This window comes from Stegastes partitus, unplaced genomic scaffold (assembly GCF_000690725.1).
Source record: "Stegastes partitus isolate 25-593 unplaced genomic scaffold, Stegastes_partitus-1.0.2 Scaffold479, whole genome shotgun sequence".
NCBI lineage: Eukaryota > Metazoa > Chordata > Actinopteri > Pomacentridae > Stegastes > Stegastes partitus.
Genome location: NW_007578210.1, coordinates 90,023 through 114,889, shown reverse-complemented (window position 1 = coordinate 114,889; position 24,867 = coordinate 90,023). Strand labels below are relative to the sequence as shown.

The 24,867-nt window shown below is 39.7% G+C and overlaps 1 protein-coding gene across 1 annotated transcript in view; it reads right to left on the bottom strand.

Annotated features, from left to right (window-relative positions):
- The window catches only part of LOC103361001 (neural-cadherin-like), a gene marked incomplete at its 5' end in the record, with an annotated part of 146,214 nt that overhangs the window by 31,685 nt on the left and 89,662 nt on the right, over nucleotides 1–24,867 (bottom strand). Inside the window, 4 exons of the mRNA XM_008286969.1 lie at nucleotides 2,241–2,421; nucleotides 9,330–9,594; nucleotides 10,056–10,060; nucleotides 22,181–22,361. Of these exons, the coding sequence (XP_008285191.1) occupies nucleotides 2,241–2,421; nucleotides 9,330–9,594; nucleotides 10,056–10,060; nucleotides 22,181–22,361 (632 nt within the window). The remainder of the gene's footprint in view (nucleotides 1–2,240; nucleotides 2,422–9,329; nucleotides 9,595–10,055; nucleotides 10,061–22,180; nucleotides 22,362–24,867) is intronic.

The following is a 24,867-nucleotide window of genomic DNA, read 5'->3' as shown; positions in this document are numbered from 1 at the left end:
GTATGCTGGCCATGCAAGAACTGGGATGTTTTCAGCTTCCAGGAGTGTACAGATCCTTGCAACATGGGGCCGTGCATTTTCATGCTGCAACACGAGGTAATGGTTGTGGATAATGGACACAACAATGGGCCTCAGGATCTCGTCACGGTATCTCTGTGCATTCAAAATGTCCCTGTGTTCATTGTCCATAACATAGGTTTGCCCATACCATAACCCCACCGCTGCCATGGGCCACTCGATTCACAACGTTGACCTCAGCAAACTGCTCACCCACATGATGCCATACACGCTGTCTGCCATCTGCCCTGTACAGTGAAAACCAGGATTCATCCATGAAGAGAGCACCTCTCCAAAGTGCCAGATGCCATCGAATGTGAGCATTTGCCCACTCAAGTCGGTTATGACAACTAACTGCAGTCAGGTCTAGACCCCGACGAGGATGGCAAGGATGCAGATGAGCCTCCCTGAGACGGTTTCTGACAGTTTGTGCAAAAATTCTTTTGTTATACAAATTGTTTGTTGCAGCAGCTGTCCGGGTGGCTGGTCTCAGACAATCTTGGAGGTGAAGATGCTGGATGTGGAGGTCCTAGGCTGGCGTGGTTAATGTGGTCTGTGGTTGTGAGGATGTACTGCCAAATTCTCTGAAATGCCTTTATGGGCAACAGCTCTGGTGGACATTCCTGTAGTCAGCACGCCAATTGCACACTCCCTCAAAACTTGCGACATCTGTGGCATTGTGCTGTGTGATAAAACTGCACATTTTAGAGTGGCCTTTTATTGTGGCCAGCCTAAGGCACACCTGTGCAATAAATCATGCTGTCTAAACAGCATCTTGATATGTTGCACTTGTGAAAGAGAGCAAAGAGAAGTGCTCACTAACACAGATTCAGACAAATTTGTGAACAACATTTGAGAGAAATAGGTCTCTTGTGTACATAGAAAAACTCTAAGATCTTTGAGTTCAGCTCATGAAAAATGGGAGCAAAAACAAAAGTGTTGCATTTATATTTTTTGTTCAGTTTACAAAGCACATGTATGTTGTGTTTCACAAAGGCTATTACCATGCTATTACCATGGATTTTAGAGTCTGAAAGTCCAAGGGCAGAAAGAATGCTGTTGAGAATTCAGTCAGTTTGTGATTATTGTCCATGTTCATCTATAGAGACTGTGTTAACACTTTGGGAATGAAATCTACCAGAGCCAGATTCCCCTGTGCCAGAGATGCAATCAGTAACCACTGGAAACATGTTCCAAGGAGTTACTGAAGCAATTTAAATTTGCATCTCTAGAAGGGTAACCCACTTGTAAAAACAAGACCAAATGAAGAATAATCAAAGTTGATGCAGCAGAAGTTGAGATATCTTGACTCTTGCTAATAGACGGTGCTTTAAACCATTCAATCCTACAATTCACATAAAGCAGATCCCTGGCATAATTTCGTTAAACCTGATGGATGACAACAGCATTCACCCTCCCCACAGACACACACAATTTTTATTGCAGGCGTAACTGAGATCACTGAGTGGTTGCCCCAGTGTGAAGAAACTATCTTCAGAGTCTGAGAGCTGAGCAAGTCAAGTGATCCTTGTGTTATCTTTGGTTTATTATGAGCTATTTGGCTGGCATGAATGAGACATGGTCAAATAATACAACTGGTTGTATGAGGCATTTTTAAAACTCTTTTCCTTTAGTCACACTCAATTTAGATTTGTGTGTGCTATACTGACAATGTTACAGAAATTTCACTGAGTAAAAACAATAAGTCCTTTGTGTTGTTGTCACTCTTGTTGCAACTTTACTATTGGTTTCTATCATTTTTTGTTCTGGTCTTGGTCTACAAGCTATTTGACTGCGACATTTTTCAACAATCTAAACATCTTATACACATGCACACAAATGTTTGTTTTTCGATTAAATGGTAGAATTATCACAGACATTTCAGCAGGGTTGCAACAAATCTTGTTTCTCTGATGCGTTTGCTTCTTTGATTTTATTATAATCTTAAGTGGGTCAGGGGTCGGTTATTTTAAAGCACATTTATATGGCTATGAACAAAAATAATATCAATGTCAGAAGCTAAAAAGCTCCCTTAAAAGGGAGCAATTTGATTTAAATGCACATGTCTTCATGTCCTTGACTCAAAATTCTGAGTGTGTGTGTGTGTGTGTGAGGCATCCAAGTGTAAATGTGCTCAGCTGTGCAACTGCATTTGGTGTGTGTGCGTGTTTGTGTGTATGTACCTGCATTCGTGCACTCTCCACAAGTCAACACAGGTAAAGGGAGGGCTACACTGGTTCCTTTTGCAGGAGTCCGAGGAGCACCCAACGGAAAGGCCTTGTATGCTGACCTGGGAAACCCCATCTCGTGGCTGGCCGTCCAGTGGCATGTAGCGACCATTGAGGCGTAGATCTCTCATACAGCCTGTAGGGAGAAAAATGTAAACTAGGGCTCAGTGGAATAAGAAACATGCTGGTATTGCACAGAGACAACATTAAGTTTTACCGAGTGTACCTGGTAAAGAAATAAATCCCATGTTCTCCTATCTGAGAGGATGTGTACAAAATAATAATCCCAACATGACAAGCTTTCAGCAATTAAGTGAGGCCACATGTAGTTTTATGTTAGACCTATCCAGTTTATGAGACTGTTGCTGCTTTATGGCTATTTTGAGTGTAACTCTATGGCTTTTCTGTTTATGGCAATTTGTGACAGCTGGAAAATTAAGTACTCTTTGATGTCTCATTTACTGAATGAAGGAATAAAAAAAGAGGTGACACCAGAGAAAGACAGACTAAGGATACAGCAGTGTGTAACAGAAACACAAAAAAGTAAAGTAAGTATGAGTGATTCAAGATTTAAAGAAAAATATGAAAGAGGAAAAGGTCCAGAAGCTGATAGACAGGAAAGAAAACTGTTAAGGTCTAATTGACACATCCCAACCACAGCATCAAAACCACTTGTCCAATATCGTGTAGGTCCCCACTGTGCTGCCAAAACAGCTGTAATCCAACAAGGCCAGAACAGTTCTCTGAAGGTGTCCTGTGGTATCAGGCACCAAGATGTTGACAGCAGATCATTTAAATCCTGTAAGATACGAGTTTGGGCCTCCATGATCTCCAGCACAGCCCACAGATGCTTGATCGGAATGAGATCTGGTGAATTTGGAGGCCAAGTCAGCGCTTTGATCTTTGTCATGTTTCTCTAACCATTCCTGAATAATGTTTGTAACGTGGCAGGGAGCTTTATCCAACTGAAATAATCCACTGCTATCAGAAATACCAATGCCATGAAGGGGTGCACATAAGGTTTAGATAGGTGGTACTTGTCAAAGTGACATCCAAATGAAAGCTAGGAGTCTAGGTCTCTAGGACTCTAAGAAATGACTGTTCACTTGCTGCCTACTATCTTCCACCCCTTGGGAGGTGGATAACCCACGTTGTTCACTGTACCTGTCAGTGGTTCGAATGTTGTGGCTGATCGGTGAATATGTTGTTATTTAAGATATAGTGTAAATTATATTTATTATGTAGTATAAGTCCTTATTATTTATTTTAGTTTTTCTGTCATATTCAATCATTGGGAGTCAAAGGCTGTGCTGGACACACGTTGCCATGGAGAGAGTCTGCTGTGTTAGGCTGTGTGAGCAGTCAAGTTGACTGTCTCATAAAGGTCACAGTCTCTGGTTCATTTACGTGTGCATAGTCTCTCTGTACAATGAGTACTTGTGCCCACACTGGTGTGCTCCCCGTTGCTTTGAAAGTACAAAAAAAATGGTAAAGCAGTTTTCTTTTTCCCTTTTGATTATTTCTTTTTATTTGCTGTATTTAAAGTCTATGTTATGTCTAACTCAGTGGGTTCAACTGAGGACATTTTCTGCTGTGTTCCTATCTGTTAATTACTAAACTGACATATTTACTTAACATTTCTTTCCCCCTCTGTCACTTTTTGGAAGCAGACATTCATAAAAGTAAATGCAAACACACACAAGCAAGCACACACGCATATTCACTCACACTTTCCCTGCCACCATCTATCAATTCTACCTCTTCTGAAGAGAAACGCTTTTAAAATCCATTTAATAAACTCATGCATTGTCTTTTATTGCCTGAGGCACAGCTGTCTTCATCTCTTACTGTCTAACTCTAGGGAGCTCTGTCTCTCTCTTTCACTTCATGTCTACATCTCTTGGTTCTGACCTCTTCCTCTCTCAATTATCATACAGGATGTTGCTTTTTTTTCTAGTTAGTGTGTCTTCATTGCGAGTAATTTTCTATCTGAATATTCTAACTACATTCACTGCATTTTTTAACACAATACAATCGTTGAGGAGGTTGAGGAACAGTTTAAAACTTAAAATAATACAAATTGACATAGTAAAAGAGCCTTTTACCAACCTCAGACAGTGACAATAAAGACATCAGACAGAAGGTAAATGATTTGTGTTCATATATTTAAAATGACCGAGAGTTACGAAAGAAATCCTTTTCACTGTGTGTTGGTCGGAGTATAGAAACTACAAACAGATATTCTAAATCTAGTACAGATTAGAGGGCTGAGTGAAATCTCAGCCAACATTTGGGTTTATACAGTGTGTGCCGGAGCCAGTCCCTCAGTCCTTATCACTCTTAGTTTAGGATTGGGCAACAAACAAAGCAAATTTATAGAATACTGTACATTACGACTCACTCACCCCTCTAAAAAAGTCAGTATCTTTGGAAAATTAATGTTTTCAAACTGCCTAAACTTTACGAGAAATTACCATATAGTCTATACTTGTGCCCTTTGAGTGGATATATATTCATAACACAGAATGTGGATTTGGCACTGTTCCACATAGCATTTTTGGGGGAGGAGTGTTTAGCATTTCGGGAAATTTGCTTATTCAGCTTCTTTTCAAGAATTAGATGAAGATGTTAGCACAGTAACAATGAAGCTAACGACAGCAGACAGTTTGCTTAGCTTAACATAAAGACTAGAAACAGGGGAAAACTTGCCTGACTCTGTGAAAACCACTGCATTACAGAGAAAGTAGAGGAGTTAACGGGTATTTTGTGCAAAACCACTCCTTGATCTGAGGTAATGACTTCCTGGAGAAGCTCGAGGGCTCCTGCTGTCTCCTGTTTTCAACTGGACACAAAGATATGCGAGTGGTAACAATCTTCTTTGTAACTCAGAAAGAAAGTGAACAAACAAGACTCCCAAGGTATCGGATCAGAATGCGCCTTCATGTGCTGTTCCAAAGCAAATTGGGCTGCTAAGTGTAAAGCTGCTGCACCACACTGAAGTTAAGGACCCAGGTTGTCCAATCACTGGACAAGGACCCCACACTGGCCTTCATGTGCACCTTGATGTCAAGTCTGTCAGTCCTCTGCGAAGGCCACAGGGAGGGAGTCACTTAGGTAGGAAGTGGTGAATTGTGGGTGTTTCTAGACCACAAAGCAAGTCTCCCAAGGTCAACCAGCCTCGACAAGGGAAGGCCATGAATAGGGCCAGGTAGCTGTTGATGTGCGCTCTTAGGGTAATCTGCTCAGAAACCAACCATTATCAAGGAATATGATGGACCTGAGAGTTGGCACACTTGGGGTTTGTTCATGCAACTGAATTTTGTATTTTTATTTTGTGTTTTCATGGCAGTTTTCATCTAATACATTTCTGTGAAACTGTTAAATATTCTATCAAACAGCTATCTTATGTTAATATATGTAGTTTCCTTTAGTTAACCAACATTTATTCTTAACTCAGACTTAAACTTAACTTAAATCAAGACTGTAACCAAAATTGTCATGATCTGAGGTATCGTAGCCTTTCAGTCCCGGCTGCACAGTGAGGCTGTGTCAACACATTCACATCCACATACATACACAAAAGAAAACAGAGGAAAATTGCAATCTTAAGACAATCCAATGTATAACTGCCACAAAACAAAGCATTTCCTCTGTGTTGTATACTAACATCTCCCTGATACACACAGACACTACTGCGTAACAGTACACACTTTGCAAAAATGCACGCACAGAATGCATCTCCTGCACACACCAGGGCCAGCCGTCATCCCAGCGAACAATGACGATGCATTTGGGCGAATTAGCCATTAAGCTGTCACATCAATCATTCATTACCGCATAAAAATGTCACTATTCTCCACTGAAAAGAGTGCATATGAATAGATAAAAGAACCTATTTTTGGTAGCACTTCTTAGAAGAAATAGCTGTTAAACTGTCTCACATGCTCTGAATGACACACCAACCTTTTCACTTCACCGTGTGACACATTATCTCTTTCTCCTACACGCTCGCAGACAAATTATGTACACTATAACCTGGATGGTGTTTGAATGGTGTCTAGCAAACAATTTTTAAATGTTATTTTGCCATTGTACTATCCATCAGTACTCCACTGAAAGAGACATTTGGGAAGATTTATGCTATTGAATATCCTTTCCCCATTCTCTGCAGAAAATACTTAACTCTTAATAGCTCCGCCTTGCTCACGTTTCATCTGCCTGACATTCGTACGAAAGAATCTCCTAAACACTAAACCACTGAACAAATGTATTACTGATTTTTTTGGGCCATGATGTTATTCTGTACAGTCATAAAAAAGAAGTCCTCCACAAAATCATCAGTATGAGAAGAAACAAGCCATTACTGATATGGTTTGCAGCAGTCGTCCAGGAAATTATAGTTGAAAAGGTCAAATTTGAAAAAAATGGGAATGCTGGTCTGTTCATATTAACTTGTAATACAGTTTTGGTTCTCTTTCTCTTTTTTTTTTTTTGGACATTATCTATTTCTGTAGCAAGATAAACAAATGTAAGTTGTATCTTAACAGGAATTGTATTTTACAGCCTTTGTGTATTTGTTTTTCTTTTAACTATTTCCAGTATTTAGGATAGGTCTATAATAAAAACTAGATATGTCTATAAGCACTAATCTACTAAGATCATTGCTTGAAGCTCCAAGCACTGTAATCTATCAGGGTCATTCACACCTCAATGTCATTTGATGGCTGTAATAAACCTGGTTCAGATTCATGGGATATATAGCATTACTGGCTTCATCAGTCTGTTGAAGTAAGGGCATTCTGTCATTCACACATTGGTCGCTTTTATGATAATGTTCCTCACGACTTCATTCAGACACACCTTCCGTAGTGACAGAAAGAGCCACTGTGCTTGTACGGTATTTGTCAAAGTCCTCTAATAAACAAATTACTACATGTAAACTAACATCAGGCTTATCAAACTGTTGCTTGTCAACAGTCAAATAAAATAAAAATTCTTTGCATTCCAAGCAGTTCCTTGCACTTCATGCTCGAACACTTCATTTTCTGTGATAGAGCTCAGGACCTACACTGAGGATGGCTGCTATGTAACTAATGATTAAAGTGTAGTTTATAAATTGTCACCTGTCTGACAAGAAGAGAAATACATAGTGCAACCTACCATTAGAACGTAACTCCATGTCGGGGATAATTTATGTTTCTAAGTAATTAATGAAGTTACTAGCACTGTTATTCTACATGGGTAGATGTTCCGATGTTTCTGCATAACCCTTAGTCTGATGTTGCATGAATTAAATAAAATTAGAGAAAACACTTCTACAAACAGCTTGAATCAACAAGCTTAGTTTCACCTCCTGTTAACAGTTTGTCTAATTACATTTACTATTAGTGAGAATTATTAATCTGAGATTTAGAGCCTCATCTTCATCACAGTAAAGTTTGTTTTATGGTAGTTTTTGTTTTTAATAGATGTGAAATTATACAGCAAACCATACAAGAAAGGTGTTTTGCAATGTTGGTGTACAAACATTATCTTCTGTGATGTTTTTGGATCAATACTGGAGTTGAAATGTGGAAAAAAAAAAAAAAAACCTTCCTGTAAATCATTTGACACAACTTGAGGAACACTGCTTGTGCATGCCTGTCTGCCATTTTGCAAGTGATACAGAAATTCAGGTCCGACCTAGTAAGATTAATGTCATGACTTATGGAGAAATACGGATTTCTGAAAGAGGCTATTCATGAGTCAAACAGGAAGCGCGGTGAAGTGTAGCCTGGAAAAAACGGACCTGATGGAAAGAATAGAATTTGTTCAAATCAGTTTGGAAACATTTGATAAACTTTTGTACAAAAAAAATAATGTGAAATGTTTGTCAAGTTACAGGGGACTCTAGCACAGTTTGGTAAATCACTTGTGCATCATATCACAAGTGTCTTCAAGTGTTTTTCAAAGGGAGAGTCTTTTGAACATACTATCTGAAACTCCAAGTAGAAATCAGCCTTTCCAGCTCTGCTGCATTTCCAGGCTTGATAACCACTGGACTTTCAAGTTTTGTCACATTTTCCTAACTTTGACGGCAGCTGTAGGAGGTGTGATTGTATAATAACATAGTTTTTCTCCCATTTGGCCATTTACACTTACACGACTGTTGGTTTTAAGGACTTTATTAAAGGTCTCGCTTAAGGGCCAACACTTTCAGCTGGCAAAGTCTAAAAAAAATCTCTCTAACTGAAAAAGAGCAGGTTAGAGCAGCGACTTTACAAAGATTAGAAAAAATAAATAACTTGTAAATATGCATTTGTTGCTGTCATTCAGAAACCCTTGCCAGTGAAGTTCAAGTCACGAAGAGTGAAGTCATTAGTTTAGTGTTTTTTGGCTGTTTTTTTTTTAATGAAGTATAAGGCCAATATTGTGTGTGCACATAATCTAATGTTTTTTGTTTTTTTAAAATTATTAATGAATACATCAAATTATCTGAGCGTATTTTACAGTTGTTACTCATAGGGAGGAGGTCTTAAAAGTGGCAACATACATAATGGGGGAGCAGACTGTAATGATTAAGCAGCTGTCCACATCTGTTGAATTAGATTAGGGTCCCTAAAAGTTTACATTGAGTGAGTGTTTGTTGGAAATGCCAGTACCTGACCATGAGATCACTGGGACATTACAAAATCGCACTTATTGTCCATTTTACAAGTTGTCCTTCAATCTCTAGCCACTTCAGCTGCACCCATACAGATGTGCTTGAGAGCTCCAAAGTCTAAATGCAGAGTGAAGTGAGCTATGAAAGTGCTGCAAAGAGCTTATACTGTTTTATAGCCACAACAACCTCCACATGCGCTGTTCGAAAATCTGGTGGCTGGAAGGTCTTTTCTGAGAGCGCTGCTTTGATGGACAAAATAAACAACGATGGCTGCAAATCACAAAATCCCCGATAGTGTGTCCCAAGTTCGAGTCAAATTTTAATGAACACGAGGTCCCTAAAATGCAACTTTGGAAGACACTTAAAGGTTATACTTTGAGGTAAATGCTGTTATCACCTACCCTGGAAGCTCTTGTTGACTGCAGACGGGAAGGTGTTTCCCAGCATCACCACAGTGGGGTCAATGACGATTTCTCGACTTCGACCCCGTAATCCTGTCACCTCCCGCTGCCCTCCGCCCCCATCCAGACGGAGCATCATCTCATTGTCATGCCGATCTAGGAAGACCTCATGCCATTCACCGTTGTCAAGGCGATAGGTTGGCAGGGTCAGGTTGTAGTCCCCGTCACCAAGGTTGTAGAAAACACAGAGTAGGCCCTGAAAGACCTGCAATAGGAAAACAGAACATTTAATAATATGAGGTTTGAAAATGTTTTCTCAGACAAAAAAAAGTACCACAAATGTAATAATGATAGTTATGACAGCCACATATTTGAGCGATTACTATTGGCTATGCTAAAATAAATTTGCATTAAAGCATTCAGTACACATATGCCTAATTGAGTTCAATAATTAATCTTGACCATCATTAGCTTCATGTGGGGCCCACATAACATAGATGCTTGACATCAACATGAGCTGCTAGTAAAACACTGACAAACTAGTCAGGCATATTTTGAGTGAAGATGCAAGTCTCAACAATAATAGTAATTACTACAACGTTTTGGCAGATGTTTTATCTATTTCTCATAAATGAAACCACTGTTTAATACAACTCAACTGAATTTTCGCAAAGCACAGAGTTTGTGCTGCACAGCACTTTGTGTAACAAATAATGGAGAACTAACCACTGCTGAGAGTAACAAGAATTGTTTCAAACAGCTCTTTACCAGTATGTGTGTGTAGACTCTCAGTCATCTAGGTCATGGTAATCTTTCAGTAGAAGGTAATGAGACTTCTCTTGTTGGTTCTTAAAAATGTTTTGCCTCTCATCCAAGAGGCTTTCTTAGCTGAGTGGCCTAGAGTCCTGGGTGTTCACCCCCAACTCACATGGTTCATCGTCCATTAATGACGCAAGACTCACATGCTTTAAGGTGGGAATGGTTATGACTGTCTGGTGAGAGATCACTGAAGGTGACCTCAGTGATATATCAGCAATCTACCTGCACCTAAAGAACAGGAGACACTCCTTTGAGGACTACAATGTGCACATTCTTTACAGCCATTCACACTTTGAGGTATGAGAGTCTTAGGTCATTAACGGGCTATGAGCCATGTGAGTTGTGGGTAAAAATAAATACCTGGAACTTGTCAACAGTCAGCTAGAACTCAGGAGGCCTCTTGGATGAAAAGTGAAATGTTCCTAAAGAACCGTAATTCTTCAAGAAACCATTTTTCCACTTAAGCACTTTGTATTACTTACCAATACAAAACTTCAGAATAGTTATTTATTACAATGTGGTGTCTATAAACTGCAAAATCTTTCCATAAAGCATAATATTTCCAAAGCAAATATAGGCTTGGCAGCCCACCAAAATAAAGCTGTAAGCTTTGCATTTTGGCTAAGCACTGCTACTAGCATTGTGCTGTATTCTGCAGGAGCATGGCCCAGCACAGCAATAATAAAATACAAAATTAATGAAGCAGATCAGACGGATTGTTCTGCTTAGGTTATTATACATGTGCACTGTCATAATTTGACTACTGTAATTTGACAACTGGGTAGTGGCAATAAATCATAACTGGCTGCAACAATCCTAGAGCTAAACAAGTCGAAAATGTTGCTACGGTCTGTCTTACCAGCTGTCTCCCAGCAGAATGGAGCTGAATAGAAGGGTTTTGGTGCTAAATGCATTCAAAATTACATTTGAAAACAGCAACTTTAAAGTCTCTCTACAGAAACCTGCTCTCATGGGATTATCCACAAAACCGTCCTGTGAAGTGTTTCCATTCACAACAATTTTCTTCCACACCAAAACTGCCATCTGTCTGTCTTTGAGCAATATATGCACCCTTTGAGTGTCTTTTTTCAATGCTTTGAGGGCACAAACCAAATGACATTCAGCCTCCTTGTTTTTGGACACTGGCTGAAGTCTCAGCAGCTTGAATCTCAAAATCTCAGTAAATCAAATCAAAAGAATCTTCATGGCGAGATGCCACTGGAGGTAAATGGGAAAATATGTTGGACTGACCCGAATCCAAGTCTCAGGTTTTAAAGCTAATGGGGATCAGAAGAAAGAAAAGATTCCACTAGGTTGGTGAAAAAAATTGGATCAATAGGCCAATTTGGCCAGATGGACAATAAGCCAGATCAACTCCATGGAGGTTAGCAAGCAAAGGGAAAATAACAAAGTCCAACATAGAAAAACTGACATTTTTACCAGTGAATGATTGTTTATTCTCAAGTAAACCTACTACATACAGAAGAGACAGACATGAACACACAAAATCAGGTTCTACTCCAGCAGTGGCAGCATGTGTCTCATTGTGTGATTACAAAGACTTTGGGGCAAAGGCAGTTTCATTTGCATGTTGTGTCATGTGTTTTTACAGGCCTAGATCAAATATTAATTAGGGAAAGTTATGGTAAAGCTGACATTTTAACTTGTGACTTGTTGACTTGTACAAACATTCCCTGCTGTCAGTGCCATCAAAACACACACACACACACAGTCTTGTCCACTCCAGCAGACAGACAGAGACAGAAGGAGAAAGAAACAAAGAATTCGGGGATGAGAAGTGAGAATGAGGGACAAAAAAAACCCCACAGTTTTCTCCTGTTTACACAACAAGCTGTTTCCTTCTGCCCTCAGATCTGGAGATAAAAACGGTTCCATTTTGGCTTGGCTGTGATGCCAATCACATATCTATCAAAGAGCAATATTAAATCCAAGAACCTGTGTTTTTGCATGCATGTGTGTGAAAGAAAGAGAGAGAGTGAGCAGGATAGAGGGAGAACATGTCCGAAGGCCGTTTTAAGAGGGATAGGGTGGTGGGTGGATCGTCCTCATTTCAATTTCAAACTGTTTCCTCCAAGTGTCCCACTGAGCATAATTTTCTCCCTTCCATATTCGTCTGCCACCGCTGCCACGTAAACAGAGGACCGAGATGAGAGGGGCAGAGAAACCAAGACAAAGAAAGAGAGATGTGATGGAGAAGTGGGTGGCGACTATTAACTCTCCCACTTATTCTCAACAAAATAAAGATTAAACCAAGTTCTTGAGGGGAGAACTTTGTCAAAGAAAACAGCAGTCACTTGTCAACTCTGTCTGTACCTCTTTACTAATTTCAACACTCTTCTCTTCCATCTCTCTCTCTCTCTGCCACATCAAGCCCCTCCCCTCTACCAATCGTTTCATTTTCTATCCATGTCTCCCTCTTTCACTTCCTCTTCTGTTCAAACAGCTGGGTAAAGTGTTGGACGGCTCCAAGGTTGTTTAGCTGGAGAATCGTGGCTAATTTCAAGGCTCTGTGATGAAGTATTAATTATATTCAGGATCCATCGGGGCAGTGCTTTTTAACCAGCCACACTTACAGCCACCTGATTTTACCCCCAATTAAAGCTGAACGGAGCGGTGCAATTTGGCTCCGGCTCTGCTCCCTGGGTGGTACGAGAGTGAAAGTGTTCAATGGTGTGTCTGTGTGTCTTTGCAGGAGTGTCCTAGACGAGGTGTGTATGAAGGTGTGCAACTCCATTTCTGAGTAAACAGTCCCACTGCAGGGACAGTTTTATTCCCCTAGATGCTTCCTGCGACAGACTGCTCTCTAAGCTGCAGCCTTTTGGCATTGCAGACATGTGCAGATGATGTGTTAATCTTCCCACTTCTCATGATTAAATAATGGTGTAAGAATGCAGATCATGTGCACATATACCTAATGGTGGCATTTTCCCTTCACCTTAATTTATGTTGGGAAATGAAACCAAACTCTGCGCTCATTACCAGGAGCACTTCACATTCAAGATTGTTATTTACTCTGCCAACCTATATTTTCTCATCTCGAGAGATCTAACCTGCAGTCTACAACTTTAGGGACTGCATATTGATTGGTCGTAAAAAATAATAGATACTGCTGGGCAAATGGCACCGTTTTGAATTCTCACAAGCCTTAAAGCAAATCACTGTAATTTATGTTAAATAGTCTGTGTAAATACCAAAAGCTGCATTTGGGTACTGGTCTGAAGCGTCCCATAATTTACTGATATTTTGCAAGGTTTTTAAATTTCCTTAAAAAAAAACATATGTAATTTGGTGCTAATTATTGGGGAAAAAAATTAGATGATCTTCTCTAAATGAGATCCATTTGAGTGCAAGTAAATATTTATTTCATTCTTTTAGCGTAACAAACCACATATTTGAGTTTTTTTGGAATGTTCAGTTGACCTGCTGTGCACTGAGGAGTCTGGTTCAGATATCATTCAGTCTGTCATCCTCTGGTCAAGACAATCTGAGTTGTAAAAATAAATGAGCCAGTGGGAACTTAATGAAGCATTAAAAGTGCAAAGTGGCTTCTAGCCCAGCAAGATTTTAATGCCTTATTTTAACCTGTGAATTTCTTGTCAGCAACACTAGCCAAGCAGTGGGCATAGCTTGTCACTGTTGGTTTGAAGAAATAAAGCATGAAACTGGGTACCGTGCTGCGAGAAAACCACTGATTGCTGTTTATTACCACTTTCCTTTCTTGATTTAAAGTCCTAATATAGATACATATGTGTAGGTTTTAATTTATGGTTTAGTGCTGGATATCACCCATTGGCAACACCTCCATAATGTCTAAAAAAAACAAAAGCTCCAACATAGGTCCACTCTAAATACATTCAGTACGCTCTTACTAAAGTGTAAAGTCTAATGTAATCCAGTCCAACTGTTCTGCAATAATTCAATGATATCAGTAAGCTCTGAAGTCATACTGGTGATCACACTAGATTGCTTTATGTTTCCAGGTGTTTCTAAGACTCTGGCCTTATCGTCTATGTAAATAGAGAAGATGAAAAAAGCAGCAACACCTCGCAACACGATGCAACCCAGAAGAAACCCAGCATTACTTTGACCTCAATTATATCTAATTCAATTTACACATCCCTGATAATATACATTCACTTTGTGATACAGGGTGACAGCTCTTAACCATGGTGACGTTCAGGTAATCACCATCTCACTATGGAAAAAGAGATTACTGCTATAGAACCTCTGTATTTTTATTCATTCATTCACTGTGATAGAGAGCAAAGATACAAGTGAGCAGAGTGAGCCGAAATAAGGGTCACTCTCGCTGTGAGGTAATGAGATTGAAGAGAACAGCAGCTGTCTTTACAGGGCATATTAACAATTCTCCAGACACTTACACAAACACCCACTGAGAGAATTTCTTGGTTACTGAGGCCCGTGTTCGAAAAAAAAAAAAAAGAAAAAATAAGATACATTTTGCCAAATTGACACAGCATAAATCATCAATAAGGCTGCAGGGTGGATTGCTGGTTAGCACTGTGGCCTTGCAGCTAGAAGATCCCCGGTTTGCCCCCTGGTTAGGACGCCCAAGATCTTTCTGCGTGTAGTTTGCATGTTCTCCCCATACATAACCGGGTTCTCCGGCTTCCACCCATAGTCCAAAAACATGTTGAGGTTAATTGGTGATTCTAAATTGTCAGTAGGTGTGAATGTGAGTGTGCTTGGTTGTCTGTCTCTAAGGCTTTAAAATTCTGTACGTTTTTAGAAAAACTTTAAAATCGCTCGCCACTCCCCCGCCAACACTGATTGTAGAAACAGAACTGTGACCGCTCCAGCCACTTCCACCTCGTCCAAGCACACCCCCGGGGTTCGAATATTTGGATATTCTCTATTAACTGGGGCCCGAATATCCGGAGACCTGAAAGTGCTATTCGTACCAGCCCTAGTTTGTCGTGTATCAATGACCTGTAGGTCTGATAAATGCGACCTGACCGTTCAGACGGAAGTCGCATGGCAAAAAATCAGATACCTATCAGATTTAGGACCACATATCTAAGTGGCCTGGGTCACATTTGGAAAAAATGGATCTGTGTTGTTCAGACTGTCATGAAAAGATCAGATACAGGTTGAATAGTGACAAAAAAAAAGAAAAGAATTTGAGTCACTTTAGCCTGCTGTCTGAACGTAGCCTAAGTGTAGCCCTATGAAAGACTGGTGACCTGTCCAGGGTGTCCCCTGCCTTTGTCCTGAGTTGGCTGGGAAAGGCTTCAGCCCCCCACGACCCTAGTGAGGATTAAGCGGAGTATAGATAATGGATGGATGGATAATTCACAAATACCTTAAAATAACACTGTCTTTGTGTCTTGACAGTCTGACTGCAGTACAAATTAGTACTTGTGTATTTCTGTGATTCAATATTGTAAACACCTTATGTAGCCGGCATGCTACAACCTGTACAACAATGTCTGACCGTTCAAGCCACAATATTGATATCATTAGCATTAGAACTGGGGATGTAAACTACAACCTAAAGAGGAATATTTTACTAATTGTCTTCTGTTTGTCCTCTGTGGGTGGACTGATGCATGAACACACCTTCAACAGCACTGACTACTGAAAATTCCAACTACTGCACCTGAATCACTGCAAAATAGCCAGAGTAATAGTGAGTACAAGTACAGTGTAGTCCCTAAGTGTTTGTTACAGAACACACCTTTATTTTTATTTTGCTGTGGACTTGAAATAAAAAAAATAACAGACATCAATGTGCTGACTTCCAAAAGTAAATAAATGACCATATGAATTGACACTGAAGCCTGATGACAATGCTCTGCCGTCCTTCTTGGTTGCAACTTCTGAAAAACCCTTGGCGCTACTTTGCATTTATTACTTTAAGTCTATCATTCAGGCAAGAATAAGAAAAATGCACCAATGAACAAAATATGCAGCGACAAATGAGACATTGGGGTTACCACATAAGATCTCATGTATTTCCATGGTGTCTGCACTAGGGAATAAATACACTATTTATCTTGGATAAATGATGTGAAACTACTTCATGCCTGTGCTGAAGGAGCAGTATTACATTTAACAAGCTATCTAAGAACGGATGAATAGAAAGGAGAGACGGGAATGATTAGAGGTGAGGTTGTGCTGTAATGACAGCTGTGGTATGGAAAATCATCATCATTTTAGACAATGATGTTTGATCAATACCTGGGGCCACAGCATGGGGTGGGAAAAAGTAAATAGCAAAAGAAAAGGTCTGGGAAGGCACAGCGTGATTCCAGGAAATAAGAACATAAGAAAAAAAAAAATGGAGAGGCTTACAAATAAACAAAAATGAAAGAGCAGTGTAAGTGTGAGCAGAACAGACAGAGGAAAAGAAGAGTGGGCGAAATGAAGCCTTCAAGACAAATAAGCAAATAATACATTTAATGTATTCAGTCTTGGCCCTGTGATTTCCGCGTCAGTCCAAGTCATTTCCACTGCTAATACGTTACAGAAGAACCACTGCTGAAGAACACTCTGACTTTAGATAGTGCACTGAATTACAGTCACAAGTCACTTTGAAACCACAATAATGGTACAGAATAGGTCAATGTTGAAATGTTTTCATTTATACAGTCTTTTTTTTTTTTGATAAACCTCTATTTATGAATGTTAAATAATGTTTCACAGCAGTTATAAGTACACTCCAAAGTACTACGGCTGTGTTACAGACGTTTGAACAGTTCAGTCTGACCTTTCATTGTGCTAAAAATGAATAAAAAAGAAACAATAAAGAAAATGAATAACCTACCTGAATTTGCATGTATCTGCAATATTGTGGTGGAAATAGATATTGGAAAAAATGGTAAAAAATATATATATATATTGTTATTGATGTTGCAACATTTTTCCTGAATATCTAACTTTTACACTACAAAGAGAAACGACTTGATTCAAAAAAAGGCTTAAACATCTAGTTATTAAAAACTAAAATACGTATGGAAAAGTCTGAACAATAACAGTATAAGGGTTTGATCAAGATGTTTTTTGTCTTGATACTAATTGCTAGTCGTCAATAAGAGAGATAACGGATATTTGGAACTGATATACATTTGCAGTAAAAATAAATTGGTGTCACAATGTAAAATCACAGAAACACTCCTTAAGACCACAGAGTTGTGACTTCAGGCATCAGCATCAGAGACAAAGTCATGTATTTTTAAATTCAGTCATTTTATTGGAAACTATCCATCCATCCATCCATCCATCCATCCATCCATCCATTATCTATACACTGCTTTATCCTCACTCGGGTCGCGGGGGGCTGGAGTCTATCCCAGCTGACTTAGGGTGAAGGCAGGGGACACCCTGGACAGGTCACCAGACTATCACAGGGCTCCACTTAGAGACAGACAACCAAGCACACTCACATTCACACCTACGGACAATTTAGAATCACCAGTTAACCTTTGGACTGTGTGGGAGGAAACTGGAGAACCCGAAGAGAACCCACGCTGCACAGGGAGAACATGTAAACTCGACGCAGAAAGATCCCTGGTGCCCCCACTGGCGACCTTCTTGCTGCGAGGCAACAGTGCTACCAATTGCGCCACTTTGCAGTCCTTTATTGGAAACTAGTGACGAAAAAAGTAACAATACCAATAATCTGAAAAATGCTGAATATCGATCAGTCCCTAGAAGCTATCCACACATTGCTGTTCTGAATTCCTTTCGAATTCAGCTTCTCAAAGGAACTTTTGTTCGCTGGTAGATTAGCTGTGCATCGTTGTAGGTCTCCTGCTGTGTTGAGTGAAGGCCAGAAGATGTTTTGTACACCACAGCAGCAGATGGTCATTGGAAAAGTGAGCGTCACAATACATCATTGCAGTGATTGTCCATCGGCTGCCAGAGCCCACTACAGCCAGTCAATGCGATGTGTCTATGTCATTGTCCAGAGTGTCTCACTCAAGGCTGTGTCTCTGCATTTTTACTGATTCAATTGAGATAATACTGTTCAAATTTTCATCAAAATCAATATAAATGTCTATCTATTCATGTTTGACATCTTTAAAAGTTAATCATCTTGAGTCTGCTGCTGCTGTTTGAGATGGCCTCATTTTAAATAATTTTACTCTGATCTTATGAAAGGTGCTTTGCTACACTGTGCAGCTAGATGCAATAGATTTATATTAAACAAAAAATATATATTCTTTGTTCCACCAATAAATCTTAACCACATTTTTTCTCATAATAACGTAATGTTTCCTTGTAAAATGACAGGGGCAAATAAAGTACGTCATACATAGATAATGAAAACTCACTACCTTCAGTGGCCATCAGACCTTAAGGGTAAACTGTGTCTTCACTCATAACTGATTGATTGTCTGCTCCCGTATAGTTGTATCAAATAATTCAAATATTACAGTTACACAAATCATATTTGAATGGTGATATTTTATTTTCTGAAACATTTAAAAAAAAAAAAAAAAAAAAAAAAAGTGTATTTCATCAAACTGTCCAACTATTTCTTTAACAGGTTATAGTGTCATGAACGTTTGGGGAAAATATCTGCAACTGGCAAGACGTCATTGTAATGAATTGCTTTTTTCACATTTCCAAACAGCAGCAGTGAATGCTCGATAGGAAACAATGACAGCAGTAGAAACACTGCATATTGTATGTGCAGTTCATGAGCAAAGACAATGACTGCTGTTACAAGAGGATGGAGAGAGGAACAGACATTGAACATTGGCCAAAAAATAAAAAAGGAAATTTGTTCTTCACACAACCAACTACAACCAAAACCATATTGCTATGAAGAGCGGACTTACCTCAAGTCGTAGATATTCACTCTGCTCCTTTGAGATCAGATTGAAAATGATGCTGCTATGTTTGCGGGTTCGAATCAAGACTTGAATCCATGTCCTTCGGGCAGGCAGAGGGGACGACAACTGGTAATGCACATGACTGTGGCCGTCAAAGGAATACTCTGGGACCTCTGGTGTTGGTACATGCAAACACACACACACACAGCGGTCAGATAGTGCTATGACCTCACACAACCAGAACAAACATTTTAAAAGCAAAACACAGCACTTTATCAATTTAAAAGGTGCACTACCCTCAGTGGAGTTACCTCAAGTCCTTCCAACTACTCCAGTTTTATAAATCCATAAATTTCTTCTTCTCACATGCAGAGAGCCGGTGGCAGAACATGATATGTAAAACACACAAGATAGAATATGGATGTGTGGTTTAGCTTGGGTTATGCTCGGTTCTTCTTTCTAAGCCCATGTTCCCAGAAGTGGATTTTGTGCATGGCAGGCAGAATAAACCAAGCACACCTAAACAGTTCTCATAGTCATTCTTCCATCTCATAGCATATGCAAGTTAAATTTCCTTTCCTCTATTGCTTTCACACCTCTCCCTCTTTGTCTCTCCTCCGTGCAACTTTGACAAAGTTGAGTGGTTCAAGAGATTCTGCTTGAAAGCAAAGTCAAATCAATTTTTGTGATTTCTTCTAGTCATGGAAGCTCCTCTTAAATCTCCCAAAACCAAATGTTGTGCTTTACTGTGTTTATCAAGCTGTCTACAAATGATTTGTGGATGTAAATGCATATTAACATAATCAATTTTACACCAACTATCTCACCTTTTCTTTAGTACAGAAGTATGTGATGAGCTAAAGTGTGCAGTTATTTACTAAATCCATGGCTTTCTTTTTGAAGCAACATGAGAAAGAACACCATAATTTGTTTCAGAGCGGTTTGCCTACTGTTACTTATCTTTGTGGTAGACAGCAAATATACATAAATACAGAGATCTAAACAGATCCACTGAAAAGCCTGCAGTGGGTTTCAGATAGCAACATAATGCTAAAAACCCGAATCTGGACAGGCTGAGGAAAGTGGATGGATGGGTACCCTCAGGTGGACATGGCTCCATTCAGACAGAATTTAAGCCCTGTCTAAAATTATGATTCTTAGAGCGAAAGGTAAAATAATTATCTCCATAATGCTCTAAACCACTGTGCAGCATTTTGATGTCTGATAAGTCTTTCAAACCCATGGATTTATTACTCCAACTGGACTCCCTGGATCATATTTGATCATCTCACCGGAGCCTGAAACAATTCACCCCACCAAAATAATTAACCTTTTTTTTTCTTTTAACGCCGGGGTGTTTTTGGTCTGAACGGCAGCTGAGTGAGGTGGTATGTGCCTTTGAGCATTTAGATATTACTAAGTAGCGCAGACCATCATTTTTTATTTATTTATTTATTTATTTATTTTTGCAAGACATCAACTTTTAATGTGTGTGCCAAAAATGCAATTTAATATCAGGTGTTAATATGCTTCAGCTAAGGCATCTCCAGGCACAATCTGGATCAACAGCAAGCTCAAAACAGACATGAAGGGGCTCTATCTGTAAGTATTTTGGGGGTTTTTTTTTTTTATGCCTTCATGAGAGACAGTAGAGAGATAACAGGTAATGAGGTAAAGGAGGGATGCAACAAAGGTTTTCAGCCAGTGTCAAAGTGGGTATGTTGCTTCCATCTGTATCTTAACCCTCTAAGCCCTCAAAGGCTGTAATTCTTTTTGTTCTCTTTTGTTCTGCTTTGCCAAGTTAAAGGAATAAACAAGATGGTTTCTTACTTCAAAGACTGCTTCATCTGTTGCCAAAATCATCCATGAGACCCCTCTTGGTCATTGACTCCAGATTGTAGCTCATTCACATTATCCATTCGTTTATTCATTATTTTATTCACCTAATTATTTTCTGAGAGTTCGTCTATCTGCCCCTTGTTGGTTGTTTGAAGTGTTAAAAAAGATGGTTATTAGTTACTGTCTCAAAAAAGAACATGAAAAATACCTTTTTGTATGGGTTATTGACCTAATATTGTTTTTATGACCTGGAAACATTTCATATTCTGCGCTTGCACATTTGAGTCCCACACCACCATGAACACAGGAACCAAACAAGACTCTAAAGCCTGGCAGAGAGTGCTGCTGTCAGCAGAAAGTATCACTTGAGGTGTACTCCTCAACCTGGAGGATGTGTGCAATCAACACTGCAGTACCAGGGTCATTAAAGATCCCATCTCAGTCCAGCAACAGTCTCTTCCAGCAGTTGCTGCTTCCACAGCCAGAAGGCCAAACAGAAAAGCTCACAAAGAGTTGTGTGCTTCAAACCATGAGATTCATTAACATGGAGACTGCAAAGGGCCCATATGTTTCTGAGTACAGCAAAACGTACACAGTGGTAATCAACAATAAGAGAGAGGCAACCTGTACATGCATACATTTACAAAAAGAATATGCAACATCTGCATACAGGATACCATGAAGCAGATGGTACTGTATGTCACTGAAGCTAGAAAAGCACTAAACAGAAGTGGGCGAGAACAAAAGTAATTAGACCTGGTTGATAAGTTCCAACACTGTCTGTTGTCCACTCAAGCTTTATTCCCTTTTATAGCGTAGGTTATGTGATTACAAAATGGGAGGTTCTCGAGGTTTACGAGAATGTTTGCAATTAGATTGTGTCAGAAAGATTTAATATGGCCTTAAAAACTAAAACTTTACACTTCAAACGCAAAACAACCGTTTACTTGCTCAGCATCCCTGAAGGGTGTTAAAACAAACAGCCTGTAACATGTTGGTGCGCCTCATTTCTTATGCCCTCGGCTATACTGACCATCCAGTTTACCTGTTCAATAAAGCTGAAGTTATAAACTAGAAAGGTCATTTGCATCATATATATATATGTGTGTGTGTGCGTGTGTGTGTGTTATATTGTACAATTCTTATTTAATAAGAAAAAAACATAAATATGTATATATTCTAACTTATAAATCATATTCAGAAACATTTCAAAAGCTTTATCCTTTAGTTTTACATGTTATAGTCAACATAGTCGAGTATTTGGCAAAGAAGCAAATGATCTTTTTGGGACACAATGATGCTTTCATTTTGTTGTTGATGGTACAGTTCACTCCAGCCTTTAATGCATAAATCCATAGAAGTTTGGCTTACCTTCTTCACACTGGTGTCCTGTGTATCCCGGCACACACTGGCAGCTGAAGGAGCCCCACTCACCGTGACAGCGACCCCGGTGGCCACAGGACGGATAGCCCATGTTGACACAGCTGCTATCGGTGGTCAAGCAGCCTGGAGAGCTGGACTGCGAGTCGGCCGGGGAGCCCAAATCATACAGCTGAAGGGAGGAGATAGAGGAGGGAAGATGGAGGCGCGGTAAATGTAGAGTAGGTAAAAGGAAATGAAAATGTAGGAAGGAAGGAATGATGGGAGATATGAGGGGAAATGAAAAGAAACAGTGCAAAGATTAACAAAGAGAACGGCAGAAACAAAAGGTCAAAAGGTAGAAGTACAGTACATTAAAAAGGGAAGAAACAGTGGGGAAGATAGAGTCAAGTTGAGATGTGAAAAAGGGAAAGGAAAGAGTTGCCAATAAGTAAGTAGTTTACAAACAGGAGACAAAAAGGCAAAGTGACAGCAGAGAAATAGGGATTGGGGAAGACAAAGGACAGACATACAAGGGGGTCAATAGCCGGAGGGAGAGTCACAGTTTTCAAAAGGAGGAAGAAAAGTGAAACAGAGTGAAAATGAAAGGATGGGGGAAGAAAACTTAAAAATGTGCTGAAGGACATGAGCTCAGGGTAGACTGTGGCCTTCTCTTCATTTCTACTCTCATCTCTCTCTCTGTCTCTGTGACTCTTTTTCCCACAGTAGTGAAACCAAACACTGGACCAATTTTTCCAACGGACAAACAGCATGGCCGACTGCACAAAGAGCTGAAAGAAAGGGGGAATGACTAAATTTGTGTCTCTCACGAAAGGATGCCATCAAAACAAGAATATGTTGGATCTCCTCTCTGACCAAGTCAAACTTCATGAGTTCTGTTTGTGCTTCGGATGCAGGAATGCAGAGGATTGTAAAAACTGACAGGAGGTCATGTCACAAGGGAGCTGCTGATTGGCTGTGACCTCCAGCAGTGAGGCATCTTATTGGTTGATGACCTTTAAATGCTACAGTTCCTCTATTATAGTCGGGGTTCAGACTGATCACGTTGATTGCTAAGGAATGAAACACAAACATATGCAGTCAATAACAGAAATACATATTGCCGTGTCTGCAATTGATTTGACTGTTTTGCTCAGACACACACAGCAGTGACACAAATGCACAGTTAGGATGATACATGAGTCATATTCAAAAATGCACCTGTGTGTGCATAGATTACAATTTGTGGCTTCAGATGAGAGTGTCACCGCCAACTCCACACAGAGACACTGTAGGCTGCCCTATTTGCCAAGATTAATTTCAGGTGTTGGGTATAAAAATCTCAGCCCACACAAAGCAAAACAAACACAAAAAACAAAAAACTCTAAGCTCAAATACAAAGGATGCAGCTGGAGTGTGCTGGGCAATGAATAATATTTTACCAGAAATGACTTAAACTTGTACCTGTCTCGACTGAGAGCAACAAAAAAAAACTTTTATCACAAAAAGAGGAAATTAGAATGTCATACAAAGCAGCTAACATTGGAATTGGATCTAAACATTTTATGGTGGAAATGTTACATATTCTGTGCCTTTAACCATAGACTGTATAAAAGATGGACGTAGCAACCGGCCTTGAAAAATGAAGCCAACCCGTAAGTGACAAAAACCTACAATATCACTGCGTCTGCTAGCTCCTGTTTTCAAAAAGCCCTGGCTCCCATAGACTTGAATTGGAAAAGAAGTGATCACAGATCATGAAATACCGCATTCCTACAGCTCAGGATTTTTTTCTTATTAGTTTTCATGGTCAAATCCAGAGATCAGGTGGCCAATCTGAAAATAAATCAATACTGAATTTTAAAAAAATAGTCAACATTTTGCGGGGCAAGGGGCGTGGCTGGCTTGATTGACAGTCGCCAGCGACCATACAGATGAAGCGAGCAGAAGGCGGTCAATGTGGGCGGGCAGAGAGGGCCTGCCTCTCAATCCGTCTGACCAATTGCTGCTCCTATGGCTCCGCCCCCCTCCGACGATTTTTGCGTCACTGGCTCCAAAAATCCAAGATGTCAACCAGGAAGTAGCAAAACCCTGGCTTCATTTTCTCAGTGCAGAAACCAACGGGTGACGTCACGGTAGCTACGTCCATCTTTTATACAGTCTATGCCTTTAACATGCATTCTGGCAAAATGACTTCAGATGTCATATCATTACTGTTATTATACTATTGGTGTAGGATGTTTTGCAACTGTTGTTACAAGTCACATTTCTTGCTGAGAAACATTGCAAATCCAACTTCAACTTAAAGCTAGTCACACTCATAAAGGTATTAGTTCAACTGCTGTAATTGCAATCCTGCATTCTTGGCAGATGTGTCAGAACCACAGAAAAACTTAAAGCAGTAATGTTAGTCTGAGTGCTGAAGGGAGAAAGACAATCAGTATAATGGCAGAATGAGGATGGAGTGAGTTAAAACCAGGCAACTGTGAATGACAGTTAGAGGAGAGACCACATTCCAGAATAGAATCATAATTATAAAATTGAAGAAAAAAAAAAAAAAATCACCTGTCAACCCTTTTCCTGGACACAACCTCGCTTTTACACCTGGCTTTAGCTCAGTCTGTTTTATTCTCTTCATCTACAGTTACCTATCACACACGAAAGGGTTTCATGGAAGGAAAATGGACAAGTTGTACGTC